We start from the raw sequence: 23,106 nt of genomic DNA, 5'->3' as shown, positions 1-23,106 counted from the left end.
CCACCGCCCCGGGATACGGGACACGGGACACACCCCGGGATACGGGATACGGGATACACCCCGGGACACGGGACACACCCCGGGATACGGGATACACCCCGGGACACGGGACACACCCCGGGATACGGGACACACCCCGGAACACGGGACACACCCCGGGACACGGGACACACCCCGGGACACGGGACACACCCCGGGATACGGGACACACCCCGGGATATGGGACACGGAATACACCCAGGGATATGGGATAGACGCGGAACACAGCCCGAGACACGGGACACACCCCGGGATACGGGACACACCCAGGGATACGGGACACACCCGGGATATGGGCCACGGGATACGGGACACGGGACAGACACTGGACACAGCCTGGGATACGGGACACACCCCGGGATAAACACGGGACACGGGATAGACACGGGACACACCCCGGGATACAGGACACACCCCGGGATAGACACGGGACACACCCCGGGATATGGGACACGGCCCAGGACACACGCCAGGAGACGCCCCGGGACACGGAACACACCATGGGATATGGGACATACTGCGGGATATGGGGCACGCCCCAGGACACGCCCCGGGACACGGGACACGCCCCGGGACACGGGACACACCCGGGGACACGGAACACACCCCGGGACACGGGACACGCCCCGGGACACGGAACACGCCCCGGGACACGGGACACGCCCCGTCCCGCCCCACGCCCCCGTGGCGGCCCCGCTGCGGGTCGGTGCCGCGGGACGCGGCGCGGTGCTCCCGCCCCTCAGCTCTCACCGAACGGGTCAGTAGAGGCGAGAGCACCGCCAAGGGACAGCGAGCCTGAGGAAACCATGGAGCAGCTGCTCGCACCGCTCCTGGGCGGGACACGTTGGACGGGAAGAAGATGGGAAGTTTGACAAGGGAGGTACAAAGTGTCCCAAGGACACACACGTTTGCTCTCCAAATTTTATGCATAAAGTAGACTGAATGTAGTAGAACTTGACGAAATTATAGTATCTGACTTATATGACCAAGTACAAAATGCAAGACCTTACAATGTCAAGTGTTCCTTTGCTGGTGGAATTCTCATTTACATCTTTCATGTTTTCTTTTCTCCTGGTTGCCTTCAAATTACACGTCTGTCCGTTTTCTCTCATTAATCAGAAATGACATTTTTTATTCACCTGCTCTTAATCAAGTTACAACTAAGATCAAATGCCTATACACATATGGTAAAATTGGTATTTCAGATAACTATTGGCACCACACGCATTCCAACATTTGGTAACCTTCTGGATGAGTAATAAGAGAAGATTGATGGGAAAACCTTAAAAGGGAGGAAGAGAGAAAGAGCTATAATTTGTTTTGTGATAAGGATATAGTGCAAAAATGAGTTTACCAGGGTCAGGTGGGGAGAAATAGAAAGGGAAAACCTTAGGAAGGAACAACACAGGCTTCATCTGGGGTCTTGTCACCTAATGGTCACTCAGATTTTCTTGAGACTTACTGGTGGATACAATTGTTGATTAGAGTAAAATTAATTTCTTCAAGATGAAAAAACCCTTAATCCTCACACAAATACATCAAAAACCTTATTATCATCTCAGCAGTTTTCCTGGCAGCTGTGCACCTTCAGGGGACTGCAGAGCGAGGATGTGAATGATGCGTGCCCGGGTTTGTGCTACAGTGTTCAGTGCAGGGAGCAGATGGAGCAGCACAGGGAGCCCCCGGGACAGCCCATCCCTGCTCCCTGCTCCCGGGAAGGGTGGCCCAGCACCCCTGCAGAGGGAAATGGGTGCTGAACTCGTACCTGACGCTGGCCAGATGCTGCTTGAGCCTTCTGGCAAGTGGTGAAACATTGTCAGATGCTGCAACTACTAATTGAGTCTTAATCTTATTATGGGCAGACAGAAGCCATCTTTAGAGCAATCATGTTATGCTGACTGAACATAAATTCAATTAAAAATTATAGTGAGGACAAGCAGACCTTCCCTCCACTTTAGAGAGAAACCCACATCAAATCTGACTGCGAATACCATTGCAGTGAACAGGATAAATTAAACGTGCCTGGATAGACACTAAGATACTACAGTATGTTTCAAGTACTTATGTTGTTCCCAAAAGCCTTTGCCTAGTTTCAAATTTATTATTTATTATTTATTATTTTTCTTTCTTTTGGTTTTTTTTTTTTTTTTTAATGCTTCACACAATGAGGTGTGTGCTTGAAACAGCAAGATTCTAATTTATTGGGATTTTAGCAGCTCCCAAATTCTCCAATATTTATTTGTGACTTGGCTGTCCCACCCCTGCCCCAGGAGCTTTTCTTGTACTGAGCTATTGCCTTACTGCTGCTGGTTTCTGGTGTCACTTTGTCACCAATCTGCAGCCCTGGAGTGCAGCTGCTTCTCACTCATTCATTTGCTCTCCAGTGAGCCCATGATGGACAATAAGCTGTTTGCTCATGATTCTTTTTTGTAAGAATTCTTAAGAATTCTTGAATTCTTAAAATTTCCATTTACAATTCACATTTACCTGCCCATTTATGTGTCTACTTGTATACTTACCTCTCCCTCCAGCCAGCCAAAGGGAGATCCACACTGGCTTTGCTTCCTGCTAAACCATCACAATTTGAAATTGGCTGGAATGGGAATCCATTAGCAGAATGAAAACTTTGAAAAAAATTGCAATTCCTAGCACACACAGAGACAGGTGTGCCAGCTTGCTTCACATGGATCTTGTGCCAGCTCCATAATGAGAAAGTGTTATGTGTTAGAAAAGTTTTGTACTGGATAAAATGTACAGCACAGGACAGTCACAACAGCACCCCTGTGCTGTCAGAGGTGAAACTGCCTGCTGTGCTGAAAGACACATTGCCTTGCCCTTATTTATTTTTATATTTTTATATTTATCCTTATATCCTGTAGTACACCAGTGTGAAATCTAACAAGTTTGCTTACTTATTTCTGCCTCATTTCTGTCTTAACTCAGGCATGAGTTAGCAAAACTAGATCCAACCTGTTTAAAAAACCTAAAGTATCTTTTAACAAAACTAGAACCCAGCTGGTTTTGGAAACTCACTGTGCTGCCCACTCAGGGCACAATGTGCTTGTTGCAGGGTATGGTGCTGCACACCCCTCTAGTGCCCTGCTCCTTCACTTGGGTTTGGCACGAGGGTTTTCCTTGGCAGATCAGCAGCCACTTGCAATCAGCAGTGAGTTCCTGTGGTTAATTGCTCCGCACAACTCTCTCTCCAACACAGCACGGCTTCTCAGTGGGCTTGTTTCTTCAAAGGGTAATCTCATAGGAGGTGGTCTGGGTACAGGATTACTCATGGAAGGACAATCTCATTAATAGTTTCCCCTCCTGAGATAGGTATATTTATGTATTTTTGGCAACTCTTCATTGTTGTTGGTAATGTAATTCCACCAGAGACAACATTGACCAGAAGTTCTCTTTAAGCCAAGCCAGAAACTCCATTTGCCTTTATTTCCCAATGTGTTTATTACACACACAGACTACAAACTAACAGAGGTTCACCTCTAAAGCACTATCTCTTCTCAAGGCAAGGCAATTTGGAAACTGTAAAACTAACATGGATGTCACACAGGTCATTATGTTCATCTAATATTTAAATCTGAGACCTAAAAACTTTAGAGCCCAGACTGAAAAACCACAACAAATGGTTCAGTCAGTTTTCAAAGGAGAGGCTTTGGGGGTTTTCCTAGGTAGACATTTCAAATACATGCTAAAACCCTTTTTTAATCCCTTTTTTTGGTCACCAAATAATCTATCAAGCTTTTCTCCCTCTCCAGTCTTACATAAGAGAAGTATTTTAATTACATCTGACACTTCCTGCAGAAAAGTTCATATGAGGAATGCCACATGGGTTATTTCTGTTCTCTTTGCTTTTTAAAACTTTGCCTCTAAGTGTCATAAGCTTCAGTAATATCCCTGACTTCTGTGAATAAACCTGCCATGGTAAAGAAGATGTGCTGCTGCATGTCTGAGGGACAGAAAAGTCAGTCCCAGTTTCCCACAGCTCCTTACTCTGTGCAGGTTAAATGTGAGGCAGCAGGGAAAGCCAGCAGCATGCTGGGCTGTGCCAACTGAAGCACAGCCAGGAGCTGGAGGGAAGCAATGCCTGCCCTTTCCTCAGACACAGGGGGAACCTGGAGGGAGGGAGTTCAGCAGGAAGACAGAGCCAGCAAAGCCAGGCACTTCACAGTGCTGCATGGCAGGAGGATAGATGGTGAAATAGAAATGGTTCAATCTAGACACAAGGAAAACATTGTTCACCCAGAGGATAAAAAACATCACAATGGAGACCCAGAAACATGATTCCATCTTTGGAGACATCTGGACCCAGCTGAACAAAGCCCTGGACAGCCTGGTGTGACTCCAGTGTTGATCCTGCTCTGAGCCCTGGATGACCTCCAAGCTTCCTTCCAACCTGACTGAAGCACCTGATTTGTACCAGTTTCACAACAGAAATCATGTCAAACCTAGGGGTAAGCAGAGCATCATTATTTGGTCAACAGACAAGTTCATATTGATAGTTTGAGCTGATAACAGCTATCTTGGGTTTACTTATTTTCTGCCCTAAAATTTCAGGCTATGATGCTCGGGAGAAAACAGGTACAAGTACAGAGTGTTTTATTGGAAGACCAGTAACACCCAAGACTTCTCCATGATTGATTCTGTCCAATAGATCATATCCAAGTGATTTTATTCTCCAAATATATTTCTGGATAGAATCAAACTGCAGGAGCCCATTTGTCTAGCCACAGATCTGTTAGAGAGAGACAAGCTAGACAATGGAGCTGATTGAAAATCAGGAAAACACAACTTCTACTTGGTGATTTCCTAAGTCTTTCCTAATAAATTAGCCCATTACAGCTACAAGAACAAAATCAACTGTTGCTGTAATTACTTCTTTGATACCTCACTGTATTTTCATTAAATTCTTAGAGTAAACAATTAACTACAGTATATACAAAGCAGCCAGTCAGTAAGATACGTAGGTTAAGGAGGAACTCTGGCATACAACATTTATTATAGCTGCCAAATAATGAATTCATGTGGAAATTAGCAAGAGCACTAAACTTAATTTGTCCCACTATTTTAATGGGAGGTTAGTACATTGGCAGGCAAAACAGCAAGAAGTCTTCCCACTAACTGTGGAAACAGATCACCACTGGCACTGCAAAAGAGCCTGCCAGCATTTGGCACAATGACAATGAGCAAAGTGCTGCCAACTGCCCTTTCCTCAACCAAGAAAGAATTGAAAATATCTTCTTCTTCTTCTATTTTACCAGTGGATTAGGAGAAAACTGCTAGAAAATTGTTTTCAGTATTTGCAGGTGTTTCATTAGAGAATTCTAACAAAAAAATTTTAAAAAAGAATTATTTTTGATAACTTTCTTTTGGCTTCATCTAAAACACACTGCATTTTGTCAGATTGTTGCTTTAGGTAACAAAATTTTAAGGTGCCCTAACTTCATCATTCTCAACTGGAAAATTATCCTCATCTCTTTAAAACTGTACCACTGGCTATGTTTTCCTCAGGAGGATCTATTTTTGATTTTTAATGCTATTTATCCAGATGAAGAAATGTGTAATTATCTTTCATTTGGAAGAAAATAAATAAGATAAGACAGTTCTCCATCAGCTAAAACTTCTGGGGTATCTGAGATTTACAGCTCTCACTAGGAGCAGGGTTTGCTAATGAAGCTTTTGAAGCCACAGTGGCAGTGTCTGATTGTAATTGCTGAAAGGTGACTCTTGAAGAGCTTTATTTGCACTAATCAACACCACGTTGTGCCTCAAAGCTAGAGTTCCCTTAGAAGCACTGTCCCTACTGAGTTATTCTGCAATAACTAAACAGACTTTTCTGTTTACTTCTGTTTTTCAGAAGTAAAAACTTATCTATGTTTTTCAATGGGATTCTTTGGAGCTGCACTCCAAACCTGTTGTGCAGTTAAAACTCCATAATTTCTTTCTGGCATTCCCAGCCCTTTCTCTTCCAGTGCCAGAGCCAAAGGAATCATCTGCAAAAGTATTGATGTACAATACCCAAGGGCTGAGAGGTGGCCGGGGAATATCAAACCTGCTAGATGTAGAGTCACAATAATTTCTTACTTTCCTGACAGGGGCCATTTGGAAACATTACATTCACGGTGATGAACTCAGCTGGACAGTATTAGAGAGTGATTCTGCTTCACAGCTGAAGCAGCTCTGTGCTTCCTTTAAGTTTAGTTGCCAGCAAACTGTTCAATTGTTTACCTGTGAAGAGGAAAGCCCTGTGAGGAACAGCTGAGGGAGCTGGGGTTGTTCAGCCTGGAGTAAAGGAGACTCAGGAGTGACCTTATCACTCTCTATGACTCCCTGAAAGGTGGCTGTAGTCAGGTGGGGTTGGTCTCTTTCACCAGGCAGCAACTGATAGAACCACCAGGACACAGCTTTAAGCTGCACCAAGGGAGATATAGGTTGGATATTAGGAAAAAGTTTTTTACAGAAAGAATAATAAAGTATTGGAATGCTTTGCCTGGGGAGGTGGTGGAGTCACCATCCCTGGATGTATTTAAAAAAAGACTGATGTGGCACTTAGTGCCATGGTTTAGTTGAGGTGTTAGGAGTTGGTTTTGATGATCTTGGAGGTCTCCTCCAACCCAGTGATATACTGTGATACTGTGAAACACCTGAACTGAGTAGATGTGTGAGCATCTCAGTTACCAAGGTGAGCTTACTGTTCATGCTTCATAAGGACACTTGATCCACTAGCAGCCACATCACCAAATATATTTCCAGAAAAATAATGCTGGTACCATAGAAAAAATGCAACAACTCACCCCAGACTTGCCCCCAGTATGTAGTTTTGGTCTTGTTTTATCATCTTGGAATAAACTGTTTTTACTCTCTCTAAATTCCTTTCAGAACAGTTTGCTGTGCAGTCCATGTCACAGGAAAACAGGAGAACCCCCTGTTTTACAAAGTCCTTACCCATGGATGCTGAGCTCACTGAATTGTTCTAATGCTTATGAACACGAGGCAGTAGTGGAGCTCAGCACACAGCACCGTAATGGTGTCTAGCACTCCAGTCTCTGCAGGCCACTTACCAGTGGATATCCGTGCTTGTGTCATGTATGTGAAAAGGGTATCTCTACAGCTCCATTTGAAGGATTTTGAGCTGCATGAAAGCCTGGTCTGATGAATCATAATATCTCAATGCACAGAACACTACATGAAGAACAGCATCATTAAGTGAAAGGCAGGACCCACAGTGAGATGACTTTTGGCTGTAATGATGCTAGGTTTGGAGTTTTAGTGCTATTGCTGTGACAGCCTAAGGCAATTACAGATGTTGCCTTAACAAACAGACCTTTCCTGCATAGACCCATTCCCTGGATGTGTATAGTGCCTGCGGGAGGCTGTCACTGAAGCCAATTATGGAAAAATATTGAAAAGTCTGTAAAGCTGTCTGGAAAGTGAGAAATAAATCCCACCTGTCATTTCTTACTCAATCCTGCTAGCAAATCATAATCCTCAGCCATCACTACCTCGGACCTTAGAGTGGGGAAGGATCTAGCTATGAAGAGCAAGGATTGCACGGCACTTTGGGGACTGCGATTAGCCCAAGTCTGAAGTAAATGAGTTTGGATCTGTCCGTTCAGCCAGTGCTGGCACAGGCTGCGACAGCGGCTTAGCGGCGGCGAGCCCCAGCCTGAATTACGGCTCCTCCCGCAGACAGGGCGAAGCTCTCGGGCGAGGCTGAGCGCACCGGCAGACGCTGCTGCAGGAGCCATCGACCCAGAACTCGAATAGAAGACAAGCACTTCAGTAAACAAAGAGGCTTTTGCGAGAAATTAACACCTTCTCGAGCGTGGGACAAAACACACACGGGTCCCAGCCACCAGGGCTGGATGTAGAGCAGCGTGTTTGCCCTCTGCCAGGAAAAGGTGCTGCCTGTGTGCTGAGCACTGCCTGAGCAAGGGATAAAGCACACTTACACAGATCCCTCACTTTTCCCTGGCTCGTTCTTTCCTTCAGCTCAATTCCCCCCACCTGGGCACATTATCAATACTCGGTTTTGGAAAGGTTTTAAGACACAAACCACCAATTACATTATGATACTTGGGCCACTAGTTGCTGTTTGTGTTTTGTCTCTCAGCCCTGGAGAAATATTAAGGAAGCAGAGAATACCTGGAGATCAGAATTCAAAATTAGATTTAATTCCCCTAAGACACAGTTCTGTCAGGTCATTGCCACATGAATTTTCAAAACAGCAAAGCCTTCCCTTACTCATTAAAGTATACAAATGCCTTATTTTGGTCATAGATTAGGCATTTCTCATGGGTACAATTTTACATTGGATTGTAACAAAAACCAGTCTCAGAGGCTCTCTGAAGGTCACATGTGATCAAGATTGGAGGCAAAAAGGAGATGTTTGTCTAAAGCAAAAAGAAATTTGATTTGCCTTGAAACCCTGCAAACTACTGGGGCCAAAGCCTTTGCTAGTAGGCAAAGAAGGTTCCTGATGTAAGTCAGGGTAACAAACCCCTTCCAAAACTGACATGCAGAAGGTGCAGGTTCATCTGAGTGTTTCTAGATCTCATGCCAATGACTGAAAACAATTTTAAGACTTCAAAAACTTTAGAACAAAACCAACCCCAAAAAAATCAGTTAAAAGACTTAGAGCCACAGATGCTGAAGCCATATTACTTCAGGAGGTATTACTTGTCATTAGAAACATCTCATCCACATGATTGCTCACAATCAAGTAGTCCAATTTCAGATAAGAAAAAAAAAACAAACTCCAAAACTATTGCATTTTAAATTCAATCTGCTAGGTTTGGCTGCTGGTTTTTGTGTACGTGGAATTGGCAGAATGAGGAAGGAGTGGACTCAATCAATCAGGAAGTCTTTTTTTTTTTTTTCTCCATCTGAATGCCCAGGGAATTGTCATCACCAACAGTAAAGTCTAAATGCCCCTTAGCTGAGATTTAAAATGTGGATGAATTAGTAACTTCTTTTTCTCAAAGATGTGGTATGTTCAACCCATGTCCAGAAGACACTGATTGTATTTTTTCTCAGCTTTCTCCTCAAAATGCGGAAGTTTTGATTTTCCACAGAATGTAAAATCAAGCATCCCTTCACTCCTGACCTACATTTGCTGCAGGTCATTTAATTATGAATGAAAATGCCACTTCGTTTATATGAGTTCAATTTATGACAGAGATTAAGTTATGAAATTTCTTCTCCTGGCATCTTATTAATACTGCTCTGCTGTAAAATTCCTCAGGCAACAGGCAAAATAATGACTTAAAACTGCAATGAGATAATTACCTAACAATGCAGGCATTTTGAAGATAGACATAATTCTGGACTTGAAAATACAATTTTTAGGACCTTATCCTTTATATAAAAGGGTGTGAAACACTTACAATTACCTTAATTTATTGTCATGACATTTTGGTTTAGACCAAATCAATTCCTAGTACATTAAAGAAAATTTTGTCATTATTCAATAACAGGATTTAGCTATTCACAGCAATTTTCTTAATCTTTAATTTTGAAAAGGTAAGTCTTCAAATCTTGGCAAAATTAACTTTGTGCCATGATGAAACACTTTGATCTATACTGTTCCTTTATTGCATCTGGTATGCCAAGATGCTTTGATGAATGACAAAAAAATGAGCAAATTCAGCACTTCCCATCAACTTCCAGCTGAAAGGCAGTTGTACATGTGCAGAGAGCCAAGTCTTCACTGATGCAAGGCCATGGAACAGGATTTTTCTGAAGCATCTCTAAAGCAGATGTCATAAACTACATCTAAATCTTAAGTGGACACAATTAATTAATTGATTTGATTTAGCTCCCTTCCCTTTCAAATGGAAGTAAAAAAACCCTTCTCTCTGCTTAGTGATAATTCACAGAGCTCAGGATCATGAACTTTCCTAAGTGTCCCTATATAGGCAACACCTGATGTAGAAATAGCACAAGAGATTAATACACAAAAGTGGAGTGACTTAAACTCCTGGGAAAAGATCTTTAATATAGTACTTTTCCCCCAGCCAGTTCTGCAAAACAACTTGAACCAACCAGGCAGCCTGCAGAAAAGTTTCCATATTTTTCTTATTTCAATTCTAAACTTGCAAGATTCTAGACATGTAAGGTGCTTAACTTTGTCATTTCTCCACACAGCTCCAGAACAGATATGACTTACTCAGACACTTATGGCCAGAGCTCACCAGATGGTGATGGTTGGTGTTTTCAGAGAAACATCACCCTTGTGTTTTTTCTCCCCCATAAGGAAAGCAGAACTACTATCAGGATCCAGTCAGGACAGTCTTTCACAAATGAAAAACATCAGTGAAACAGGCACCAAAGGAAAGCCATACAGGTGTATGGGTTTCTGCTTGGACACCAACATATGAGAGATGGCAACTCAGCAAATGGGAACACAGAAACAAAAATCAATTGCCCCTGAAAGTGTTTTCTGCCTTTTTTTTCAAAGGCTTGCAAACTTTGAAACTAAAGGCTAATTTGGAACATACATCCCTACCCCCCTTATAGATGGTCTTGATGATGATTTCTGAGAGAATCTAAGCATCACATTTAGAGAGCATGACTATAGAAGATCACTGTAATAAATTTGAAAACATTGAAGTTTGCCCCGATTGTCTTTCCTTTATTTTTTTAACAGATACTATTAGCAATTTCCAAGAATAAATAAATCAAAATAATTTTCTATCTCCATCAAGTGAGTGTAAAAGAAAGGTGAAAGCACCATCTTTGAGCAAGGAGATTGCAGTTTTCCCCTGCAGCCTCCCAGCACACTCCACCACCCTGAACATTTCAGATGCTCAAAAGCCATTACAGAACACATCCAGACAGGATTTACAGGGGTTTAATTCCTCATGCACTCTAGATGTTGTTCTGAGTGCAAATTAGAGTTTATAAAAGCTAGCAAACATTTTCCTTCCAGGCAAATACACCCATAATGCCCATAACGTTTACTAAGGTCAGAAATATTAAAGAAGTGATGACACGTGGATATATTAAAACAAACAGTTTGTAATTTGTCATTACTGCCTCCCTACAAAAATAGCCTTGGAATGAAAGTTCAGGATTTGCACAGAGACAGTGATTAGATGCTAACACACATACAGATGTCTTGGATCCAAACTAGTAACATCATGTGTGGCACCGCATTCTTGTTTCTTGATAACTCTAAAATTGAACTTTTAAAACAAACCTTTCTCACTGATCCTTTGTTCCCTTCCTATTTGGCAAATGCAGCTTTTATCTGTGCAGAATCTCACTTTGATAATATTAATTACAAAAGGGAGCAGCTGTAGTTGGTATAAAAATTCCAATAAGTTACAGAAGGCATCCCTAAAAAGCAAACAAAAAGAGAGATGTTACTGAGCTGGGCCTTCCAACTGAAAACAACTGAGAGCAGAGCAGACAAAGCCTCTGTTCTGCAGAAAGTTCTGTACAGAGAAAGTAGGTTCTTATCTGCTTGTTACATGAATTTTCCAAGAGGAGATTTACACAAAACAATTCTTATCACTTGGGCAAAAGGAGGTGAGGTCTATCAGTAACCTTTCCCCAACCAGGCATACTCTTACTGTTTTAGACCCAATGCAGAAATTGTATTCCATTTCTTTAAAAATTTGAACATCATAGTGGTCTTCTTAGCTATTCAACAATTAAAAATAAAGGGTAAAAAAGCTGCATATCTTTAAAATCACCTGTTCAATTTACTGTTAATTAATGAATAAAAACCACAGCACAAAAACTTGTCATTTTTAGGCACATCAGCTATGCAAAGAGTTTTCAGTTCAATCCATAGAGAGAGGACAGCTGACTGCAAAAGGCTGTGTGTGAACACAGCCAGCAATCACAGCCAGCTTGTAAAGACAGTGCAAGACTCTCTCTAGGCTCCTGTCCCCTGCTTCCCAGGTTTACAGCTGATAAGCTACATTAGCAATGATCCCCACTCCAGTAGTTCATGGCAGCTTCTTTAAAGCTGCTTCAACGTGTGTGCATGTACAGCACAGTGTGCACACATGCACACACATCCCAGTGTCCCACAGTGTCACCAGGAGGACTTGGAACACACCAGTGCCTCCTTTAACTGCAGACCGAGTGCCACTTACCAGGACCACGCAATGAAAGTCTGGCTGACAGCTCAGCTCTGCAGAAATTGATGGTATTGCTGTAATGGAGTTATCAGTGACAAATACCTCCTATGCAACTTCCAGGTCACACTCACTTAAGCAATGATAAATGAGCATGAAACACTGTTAGCACAAAACAAGATCATAAATACTCAATTCTGAGCTTAAAAAACCCAACCATTTCAGACAGCTGTTGGATCTTGCAGTCTCCATGATTTTATGGATGTTCTCACTCTTGTCAGAGAGGTGCCACAAAACAAAAGATTACTTATGCAGATATAAAAAAAAAAAGAAATTAAAAGAAAGAAAAAACCCAAGTCATCCATCCAGAGCATCACCCTACACTGGCTAATATACAATCACCTCAGTGAACCTGACAGAGTTTGTAACAGCTTTTGGAATCCCAAGGTATGACATCCATCTGCCCATCCTTCTGTCATAGAAAGCTGCTCAGGATGAGAGGGTGTAGATTATGAACATAAACATGTAAAGTTGTGAAATTCAGGTGTCTGAGATTCCTCTGTCCAAACACTGACATAGTGGGAAAACAATGGAGAAAACCAGGACAAGTCCATGGTGAAGCAACTCTTGCAATTGTGCTTTATCCTCAGGGTTATCTCCACAGGCTACAGTTGTTTTTCAGAATTAACAAAGTTCATTCCTGAGGGTGTTTGCTGATTACAGTGAGATCAGTGACAGCTTGGGACAGACTGGCAGCTGCTCTGAACTGCAGCAGACAATGGGAGCACCTTCTGCCTCCCCTGCACCTGGGATTTCCAAGGTACGATGCAAAGGGCATCAACCCTTCTGTCCCTTCCCAGCTGTCACGCAACCAAAGCCCACCACCCCTAGCTCATCCAGCACTCAGCCAAACACTGCTCGTGAAAATGGGATCCCTTTGGCTATTTCCAGGAGCAGAGTTATCTGGGAACAGTGCAGGAAGCTCCCTGCTCAGCCACAATCCACCTGCTCATTCCTGCTCCCCCAGTTGTGTCTGTCATCACCATCTTTGCTTCCATTGCTTCTCTTTGATGGATGAAATCCTTTAGTATCAACACATCAAACTTCATAAGCACAGCTACATATAAAACCTTAGAAGCAATCAAATTATATTTTTATCCCATTTTCCTGTAAGGCTAAAAAAATTAATTCCTTACTGGCTTAAAAGAACATTTTGAAAAAAGTCTGAAATGGTTTTATTTAGGAGGATCTCAACCCCACTCTTACAAACATAAAAACCCTTACGTAACATCTTCATTATTTATATATTTTTAGGGGTTATTTGCTTTTATTAAGTGACATTTCCTTCATGAAGTTCCATGAATAATCCAACACCTACTTGCTTACCAAAAGCCTGGGAATGTCAGAATATCTGCATATGGCCATACACATGGATGAAACCTCACACTCACACTGACACCCTTCCAATTTACAGTAGCTAATTACATTTTACATTGCAATGCAGACAGAAGCAACCACCACAATACTGTACAGGAAGAATTCTCAGCTCTGTGTTATGTGTCAATTTACTGCTAGAACCATCTGCAGTATTATGCCCTGTGCATTCAAATGTGCTGAAATTCTTTTGTCCTGGAAAGTATATTAAGTGACAAATTACACAACATGTCTTCAGTCAGAATTTTTTTATTGTATTCCTACAAAATTATGTAAACATTAGCATACAGGTCCAGAAAAATCAATACAATATAATGGTGCATAAACTGTAAGTTTAGAAGAATGTCAGGAACACTTCAACAGTTTATAAATTAATATATACAGTATTGGATACTCCTCATTGGATAAGGAAACCTCAAAACTGAGCAATTTAGGTGCAAGAGCTGTAGAACAACAGAAGTGCTCAGACCAAACTTGACTATGGAGGCAACATTGCAATCTACATGACTACCTGTTGTTTCATATTAAGCATTCGGTTTAGCTGCTAAAAAGTATAAAACAAAAATTTTGGTAGGAAGTTTATTTTTATTGGAAATCATATAGCAAACATCCCTAAAATAATAAAAAATCCCAAACACAGAATACTCCATCATCAGGTTCCTGGAAGAGTGAAACTGAAGTTTTCTAGGCTGCACAAGGAGATCACTGGCATCTCCATTCCACACTACTTCCCCCAGAGCACCAAAGGTATTGCCAGCTAAAGGAAACGTTTCAGGGAGTTTGGAAAAGGGGAGTGGTGGGTGGGGAGAAAAAGAATTGGGCTGATATGCAGCAATCTGGGCAGTTCACCTCTTTACTGAACTAGAACATCATGGGAATGTAACATCACTGTTAACGAATTCTGGGCTATTTTGCTTTAAAACAAAACAAAACAAAACAAAACAAAACAAAACAAAACAAAACAAAACAAAACAAAACAAAACAAACAACAAGAAAATAATCTTCAGCCTACCTGTGATCAAAATCATATTCAAAGCATTCTTACAATGTTGCCTTTTACAAGATCAGGAACAAATAATAGAATCCAGGCTATATCACTCTTTTTCAGACAACACATGAAATGGAAAAGGAGTTATTTTCCTTTGTCTGTCCATACAAGCATAATTCACAAGAGAAAAAAGTATGGTGAACATATTCTAATGAATGATCTCAAACAAAAGGCATTCTTCCCCATATTGGAAAACGCTCAGTATCACTGTGAAACTACAGACTGCATAAAAAGACTAGGATTATCCTGGAAGCACTTGACACTGCAAGAACTCTTCTAACTGCACACCTATAATATGATCATCAGAGAATCTCTTCAAAGTTGAATTTTTCTTTCTCTAGAGTTGAAGTAGAATTTCATTCCATCATATTTGGTACATTTTTCATACCTGACCAATCACTTCTCACAATGACAATATTGCACTAATGAGGAAGTATTTATATATAATAAAGGGGAGGTTATTTCTAGCCATCTAAAGCTTTTTGTTGTATTCTTTTCCAGTTGTTTAGGAATAAATTCTGTTCATCTCTTTTATATGAGACCCTGAGTAGTAACGTGAAAAAGGTTTGGCTGATAGCACCAGTATTCCATCACTTGCCATAATTCACAGGGTACATCTATTATCAGCAATGCATCTAGAAGCACTATCATACTTGAACCTAAATGCCCAAATAAGAGCTAATAAAACAATTATTCCTATTGCCAGAATCCGAGCCAACACTGAAACACCAGGAGCAGGAGAAAAGATTTCTGCTAAATCTGAGGACACAGGTTGCAAACACAGAAAAAAGCCTGAAATTCTAGCCAAAATCTTTTCCTTATAATGGATGGACGTGGAGAAAACTACAGCTGGTGGGAAGAACAGGAAGATAACTCTGTGTCCATCACTTCCCAAGTAACACACCTGCAAGCTGCCCACTTAGAATTAATGCCAAGGTACAGCAGCCTGAAGGTGTTGAAATGACCCAGACTCTTTTCTGTTGCTTCCCCCAGAGCAGATCAAGTAGTGATTTATTCTAAGCCAGACTGCCAACAGTTTCCAGCATTTAATTACCATAGTGTGTTTGAGGTTTGGAGAGTTTTATCTGACATAACTCAAAAGGATTCATTGATTAAGAAACTTAAGTCACTACATTTTCTGCTGCAGTATTCACTTGTATTGCTAACTTGTAATAGCAATGACAGACAAAAAAAAAAAAATCTAACACAGAAGAGGTTAAATTTAGGAATCTGGGCTGAAACTTAAACTGGGCTTAAACTACAAATAGACAAAAGTCTCACTGAATTTGCCCAGTACACAGACCTGAAAAAGTTTTATCACAGATGTATCTGCAGTTTTGTGTAAACTATTAATGTACTACACCAACACTAATTTGGTATTCACAGATAGTAAAAGCATGGGGTTTACATGTTTTGCCAACTCTTCGCTGTTATTCCCATGTCTAAAATGACACAGGCAGAAACTCCTAACAAGACCTCATGTTCTTAACTGTAGCCTGCAGACTTTCCTCCCACTGATATGTGATTTGTTTCAAACTCACATATCCCATGGGGATCTTATACTCACATATATGCATTCTGAGATAAGGGAGAACTGATATGACAGTATAAACACAACTAGCAGACCTTAACTCAAATATTGCCAGCAGCACTGAACCTTGAGAAACCTCCAATAGACTAATGTGTCCAAGACCTTGTTCAATGTGGTAACAGCACTAACAAAATGGTATTGAAGAGTTTAATGTGAAAATCTTTCCCTCTGCTTCCAGCTTTGGTAACATTCCTCATTTTCCCACTCTTGTTGTTTTTTCTCTACTTCTTTATGCTAATTTTTATGTCTAATTTGGTAAAGACCATGCAGTTGTGAAATGCATCCTTGGCTCCCCCAGAACTTCTCAATTTTTAACCATTTATTAAAAAATAAATTAGACCCAGGACATTTTAAGTTAAATGAATGAAAACTTTGGTGAGAACACCGATGCTACCTTGGCACTTTTAATTATTATGACAATTTTCAGTAAGAACAATCATCAAAATTCTTCTCTCTAACATCATCTGAGTAGTTACATGGCTGTCTGTACTCCAGCTCTAAGCCTCCATAAGAAATCTACGTAAGAGCTCTTAAAAATAAAGGCAAAGGAGTACAGGAAAATCTGAAGTTTTTCAGATATCTCAGTAAAATATACATGTGTACCAAAATATTCTACTTAACAAGGTATAATGCAAACCAGACTTACCAAAGAATTTTCTTCTGTACACACATGAACAAGGTTTTCATGTATGAAACCATCAAACAAATAAATCTCGTCTCTCAAAGGTGTTTGTGGGTTTTTTGTTTGGGCGTTATACATAACTACCAATGCATCAATATAAATTAAGCCAGCTCATTCATTATGTCCAGCAATTCACACAATATACCAGTGGGAGGATATAAACATAATTCTGATCAAATACATTTATTTTAATCTTCAAAACACACCCCTTTTTCTTCATCCTCATCATCAGTAGAATCTGCATAGGACTCAATGGTGTTGTATATGAAAGAGTACAGCTTGACATCTGGTCCTGAAGTAGAACAGTTTCTGCATTGTTCATTGTAGTATCTCAGCAACAGCCTATAAATGTCCCCTTCAAAAACCAAAAAGAAATCATTAAACACCATGTAAGAACAAGCCATATGAGCAATGTCTGATTGCAAAGGAAGGCTAGAAAGGCACATGCACACTGAGATAGTGGCTAGGAACATCTCTAAATGAGCAGTAAGAGAGGAGACAGATGAGAATGTCTGCAGGCTGCTCAGAACATAGGATGGGCTCCCTTAACTTCCTGCACAAGCTATCCTAACATTAGGCTTGCATACACATTACTTACAAATGTATTGCCAATTACTCAGCTTTGTTCTTCTGGCCCAGAAATTAAATTACAGTAGGACAATGGATACTGCTTTTTTTGTATTGCAACTGGACAACACGTCAGACCACATCTTGCAGAATCAAGACAGAACCACTAGAAGACAAATGTATATCAAGAATGCCTAAGCAGGTTTTCCCTTTTCAAAGCATTACTGAGTTATATCAAAAGCTTTTGCAAATCTTCTACGGACCACATGTATCTGCATTTTTCAAATTCTACAGTATAAATCCTAAGTGAATCAAAAAAGCATCTAAAGTCTTCTAACTGATTAGCACTGTGCAGTAGACCCTGAATCAGAAGAGTTCCCCATTCTGAAAACAGGTATAAATAAACTGAGACCCATTTGCTTGTGTTCAGGAGTTAGTGGCAAGAATTCATATTGGAGAATTTCTACTTCTAGAGATGGTTATGTCTCTTTTTGCACACAAAGATTTCTTTTTGCTCACCAATAGTTTGACCCTTCTCACAGAGAAAAGTATGCATGCTGTAAATGTCCCGCATCAGCTCCACATCTCCAAAGGTAAAATAAACAATATCACGTCCGGCCTCAGCAGCTGCCAGTATCTGAATTAAGGCTGAAACAACAAAAAAATATTACACATGAACACAGGATAAAATAATTTGCTGAAGAAAAAAAAAAAACCAGCTTAAGTTTACAGCAAACAACCATAGCATCTGTTTCCATGTGAATGCTGCAAAGCAGTACAAACAATGGGTAGATAAGTATTGCCTCAATTTTTTAAATAAAGTAAAGAACACTGCGCACTGCAGGTCAAGATGTTAAAGCATTCTGCTAGGGCTGTTAGTAACAGATAAACAATGTGCTTAAAAAAACTGAGAGGGGTTTATTTTGGTCTGTGTCTACTCCCAAGCAGCATGCAGCCATTAATTAGCCAATAAATGCCTGTGGCAGCATAAGGCAACAAAGCAGCACCTTCCATCCTGGCTTGTGCTGCCCATACAGCCACAGACAGCGGGGTAAAAACAACCCATGAGCACTTGGCAATTTCCATTCTGTGCCAGCTGTAAGAAGGAATGGAACCAATCCTTTCAATAGGTAAGCTTTGCAAAGTGAGAGCTGACCCAACTTTTAGCTCCAAGAGAAGAACTATGGTTCTGCAGTCTCTTCCTGCATAATTTAAGGTGCCCATCATATCTACAACAGAAGTATGCAGCATGGAATATGATGGCTTATTTTGACCTGTGAGGGGTGATATCAGCAATGCAATTCATGTTATTTAACTTCCAGCTTTCTGTCCAAGTCATTGCCCAAGCTGCATCCCAAGTTCTGCCAACAGCTAACATTACAATATAGACAGACTTGGTTCCTCTATATGCAAAAGAAAGAAAAATGTTTCCTATCTTGGACAGTTTTTTGAAAATTTACCTTGAGAAATCATCTGGACTACTGATTCAGCAGTGCTGCTGAGCCAAGCTAATGACCCACTGCAATTGGAGAAAGTAGCTCTGGTCCACTTCTCACCCAGCTCCTGATTTTTCTGCAGCTCTCTGGTGCTCATCAGATATCACTGTGCCAATTTCATTCACCAAACTGGCAGAAAAGTTATAGATGAAGAATAAAAACTAATTGTTTTCTGCTAGAATGGCAGTTGAATTGGCACAGTGAAGGGTTTGGTAAGAGGCAGAGCTGAGGCAAGAGAGGGCACCAGACCACAGAGCCAGAAACAACAAAGGGGAGAAGAAACAACAAAGGGGGAGAAGAAAAGCAGGACCCTTTTAGGCAGCACCAAACTTAGAAGAGTGCAGCTTTTTCACCAGCCAGCACTGCCAGGCTGGAGTGTCACAGAGGCGTGCAATCAATCACAGGTTCATTTCAGGGAACTACAACAGCCCAAACAATGGACCCCAGCAATTATTTCATCTGCTGCAGCCTGTCTTAATTCACAGCCTGTTGGTGCAGCTCTGATATTAATACTTCCTTTTTCTACCCAGTAAGTAGAGTTAGTTAAAATGTGATTAATATTGTCTTTGTAAAGATTAATTTTAAATAAAACAGTGTACATAGTGCATTACCACCTGCTAGTGAAAGCTAAATAGAAAGCTGTTCAGAGCTCAGCTCAAAGATCTTTCACATTTTTAAACACAAACCTATTAAAACACTGAATTCCTTAATGGAAAAAAACCCCTCCTCTTGTAAACCCATAGCCAAAATTATAAATTACATGATTCACATGTGAAATTAATCTCAATCTGGGAATGATATTTTAATTAAACTACTGAACCAGCTGTGGATTTAGTAAAGCTTCAGTAGTTCAGCTTTTAAAGAGTCTAATTAACTAGCTTGCATAGGGGAACAGAATCTAATGAATCTTATTATTCATCCCCCCAAAAAATGCAGTTTCACTTTATAAGATATTAAAAATATCCTATCATTTATTCTGAATTGCTAGAGATCTTATGAAACAAGGATCAAAATTTCTGTCAAGAATCAGACTTCACAATCTTCTGGACATTAATGATACACAATACTATGGGAAATTTCCATGCTACTGATACAGGAAGAAGCATCACAGGAAGAGCAACAGAGCCTGTGGTACTGGGGTCTGGAGGGATCTGAGCCCCTTGAACCTAGCTGATCCTACCTAACTTCTGGACTTGCATCTGAGGCAATGGATGTACTGACATCCCTTCTTCTACTTTAAAAAACATACATGGGATAGATATTACAGTTCAGATCCCAGATCTTATGCAAATTGAAGTATTTATTAAATCTTCCTAACACAAATCAAGTATGCTCAGATCCTACAGTAAATATTAGTCCTGATATTGATAAGATATGCATTTGGCAGCCTATTTTATATAATGGAAATTAAAAAAACCAACTGCCAGGAACTCAATGAGTATTGAGAAAAACATAAATGCTTTATGAATTAAACACATCAAGAAAGAAATGAAGCCTTATATCTGTCTCACTGTAGCTACCTACATCTATTTTGAAAAGCAAATTTTAAATACTCTCCAAATGCTTGGAAACAACAAAAAATGTAAATTCCTATTTAGGATTATATGAACCAGCATTTGAATTTATATGTCAGGATCCATCAGCTCCTAAATTGATGGAGAAGGTCTTGAATGTAGGCATGTAGTATCTGCTGCAGTATAAATATTCTAATTAAATATAAAAGAACATGAGAAAGTGAGTGATATAGCAGGCAAGTCAGGAAAGAAAGCAGCATGACTGAGTGAGTGGAAACCTCTCTGGCATACAGCAATATATTAAGAAGCAAAACCAAACATTAACCATTGCCAGCAAATTTGTGAAGACTTGCAAATTACCAGGTACTTTAAACAGCTTTGCTGAGATATGAATTTTTGGCAGAATCTAAAAAGTCTGCTGCAGAAAGGTCAACTGATTTATATGACTGACTGCAATGAACATGCTCTTTTGTGAACTAAAGCTGCATGTTTGTGTTTTGGAAGGTTTCAGTGCTACAAGTCCTTGCAAACCCAGCACTTCACCATCACCTGCTTGCCCCAAACTTTAAACTGAAAATAGCATAAAAGTCCAAAGCACAAAGAATAGAATTGAATGCCTTTTTATTGTTTAAGGCCATGTTACCTCACGGTCTAAAGATCAGCACTAATGAACCAATTCTATAGACTGCCACTTCTTGGCAAAAATGTATTAATTAGAACAAAAGCAAAAAATGTACTTGCATAAAAACATATGGCCCAGGATCAAAATGTAAGTTATTTGATTAATTTGAACATTAGCTAATTGCTACAATTCACCTTTTAATCGGGAGTCCCCTCCAAAGGCACCACATCCCCAGTTTCCTGTGGCTATTGCAGAGAGATGCTGAGGTGAAACGTTGGGTCGAGAGAAGCCACAGTAGGCCTGCATGCACACAAGAGTCAGAGATGGATTTGAGAGACAACCTGGTGCAATACTTTCAAACAATAAAATTATAACAAAAATCAGTATTGTCTTCTAGCAATAACAAATTCAAACTGCTTCAATACACCAACAATCTTCCTTTAAATTTAACATCAATAACCAAAAAATTGAAGGCAGGAAGACTTTTGCCTTATTTGGACCAAAGTTAAAAATTAAGATACAGGTCTTGAGTCCCAGGCATTTCATCACAGCTACAGGAAACTTTTCAGGATAGCCTGAACAGAAAATTAACTCAAGACTTGAAATTTTCTTTAAATACTATTCAGTCCTCATTAAAAAACATCAGCCAAACCAACATATTTATAAATCTTGAAGTGATCTACCATAATTCATTTTAAAAATCCAAACCAAATCAATACACTGAAAACCGTAGGCAGATCATAAATTCACTGATGTAAGTAATTAGAATTTTGTACTAAGATACCAGTGAAGTTTACAAACTGTACTTAACTGTCTTTTTTAGGGCTAATTTCATTACCAACCATGAAGAAACAAGCTGATGAATATGACTTTAGTCAAGATGCTAAGGTTTCACAACTAATTTAAATTAGTCCTTCAGTACTGTACATCATTTCAAGAGGGTGTATTCCCTTTCCAGCTGAGAATTAGGGCAGTATGTTCCCATGTTTGAATTTATTCTAAATGTATCCTACATTATTCTATACCCTCCTGTATTGCAGAAAGCAGGAGGCTTTAACAACAGTAGCACTGAGTTCTTATATTCAACACCCAAGCTAAAGCAGAGGTCCACTGCATCTGTAAACGTACAATCACACTAAGGAGACTCATCAGCACATTTTGATCCCAAAAACTAGCACACTAGCAGAGTATAAGTGAATAAGCATTCTTGTACTCCACTGCCCAGTAAAAACAGCACTGCCACTGCTAGAACAGGCCACACACCTCTCACTGCCTATGCCTTATGCTGGCCATGCAAGGCCCTAAGTCTGCCCCATTAACCTCCTTATTAACAGGAGAATCTGCTTTGTGTACTGGAGACTGATTCCAGACACAGCATGCCAGCAGATAAAATCTGTGCATAGGATAACAGCAAAGACTGGCACAGGTTGAAAGCTAAGGTCTCATAACCATAAACAGCTCACTGATGGCAATTAATACTCCCTGTAAAAGTACAACCTTAGAAGCAGGGAAAAGGCTGCTTTAGCTTCAACAAAAGAGCAGCAGCAAAACAAGAAGGAAAACAAGTGACAGGAGAACCTCGGCTATGCAGGTGATAAAGCACCTGTCACAGCTTGGGAAAGTAATCCAATGTTCCCAAACATTATGCAGCATGTAATCCAGGGCAGAGACCAAGGACTGGGAAATATCTCAAATATTTTACTTAAGGACAAGATCCCAAATTAGGGATGGCAGAGAAGAGAAAAAAATTATGTCCACCACAGTTCCAGCTTCCCTGTCAATGAGCTGTTCAGCCTGGCAACTTTGATGTGTGAGATTATCAAGGACCACAATCACTGAAAAGTGCAGCTTTGTACACTCACAGCTGACTTAAGCCAGGGTCAAGGACTGACAGCTTTGAATATATAATAATGATATAATGATAATGATTAATTATATGAAAAAATTATTAGTAGGAAGTGTGCTAGTTTTGAATGTCAGCCCAGAAGTTTTGTTTGAAGGATGAAAACTGGCCT

At 40.4% G+C, this 23,106-nt stretch overlaps 1 protein-coding gene across 2 annotated transcripts in view; it reads right to left on the bottom strand.

The window, feature by feature from the left end:
- Window positions 1-13,804: 13,804 nt before the first annotated feature.
- PARG (poly(ADP-ribose) glycohydrolase) overlaps window positions 13,805-23,106 on the bottom strand; it is a 60,736-nt gene continuing 51,434 nt past the window's right edge. For both annotated transcript variants that reach the window (XM_056494935.1, XM_056494936.1), the window contains exons 16-18: window positions 21,286-21,391; window positions 17,979-18,107; window positions 13,805-17,247 (exon numbers count right to left, since the gene is read on the bottom strand). In XM_056494935.1, coding sequence (XP_056350910.1) covers window positions 17,081-17,247; window positions 17,979-18,107; window positions 21,286-21,391 — 402 coding nt within the window. In that variant the 3' untranslated portion in view covers window positions 13,805-17,080. The remainder of the gene's footprint in view (window positions 17,248-17,978; window positions 18,108-21,285; window positions 21,392-23,106) is intronic.

Source organism: Oenanthe melanoleuca, chromosome 6 (assembly GCF_029582105.1).
Source record: "Oenanthe melanoleuca isolate GR-GAL-2019-014 chromosome 6, OMel1.0, whole genome shotgun sequence".
Lineage (NCBI taxonomy): Eukaryota > Metazoa > Chordata > Aves > Passeriformes > Muscicapidae > Oenanthe > Oenanthe melanoleuca.
The sequence above is the reverse complement of the archived record's forward strand: the minus strand, read 5'-3'. Positions and strand labels throughout refer to the sequence as shown.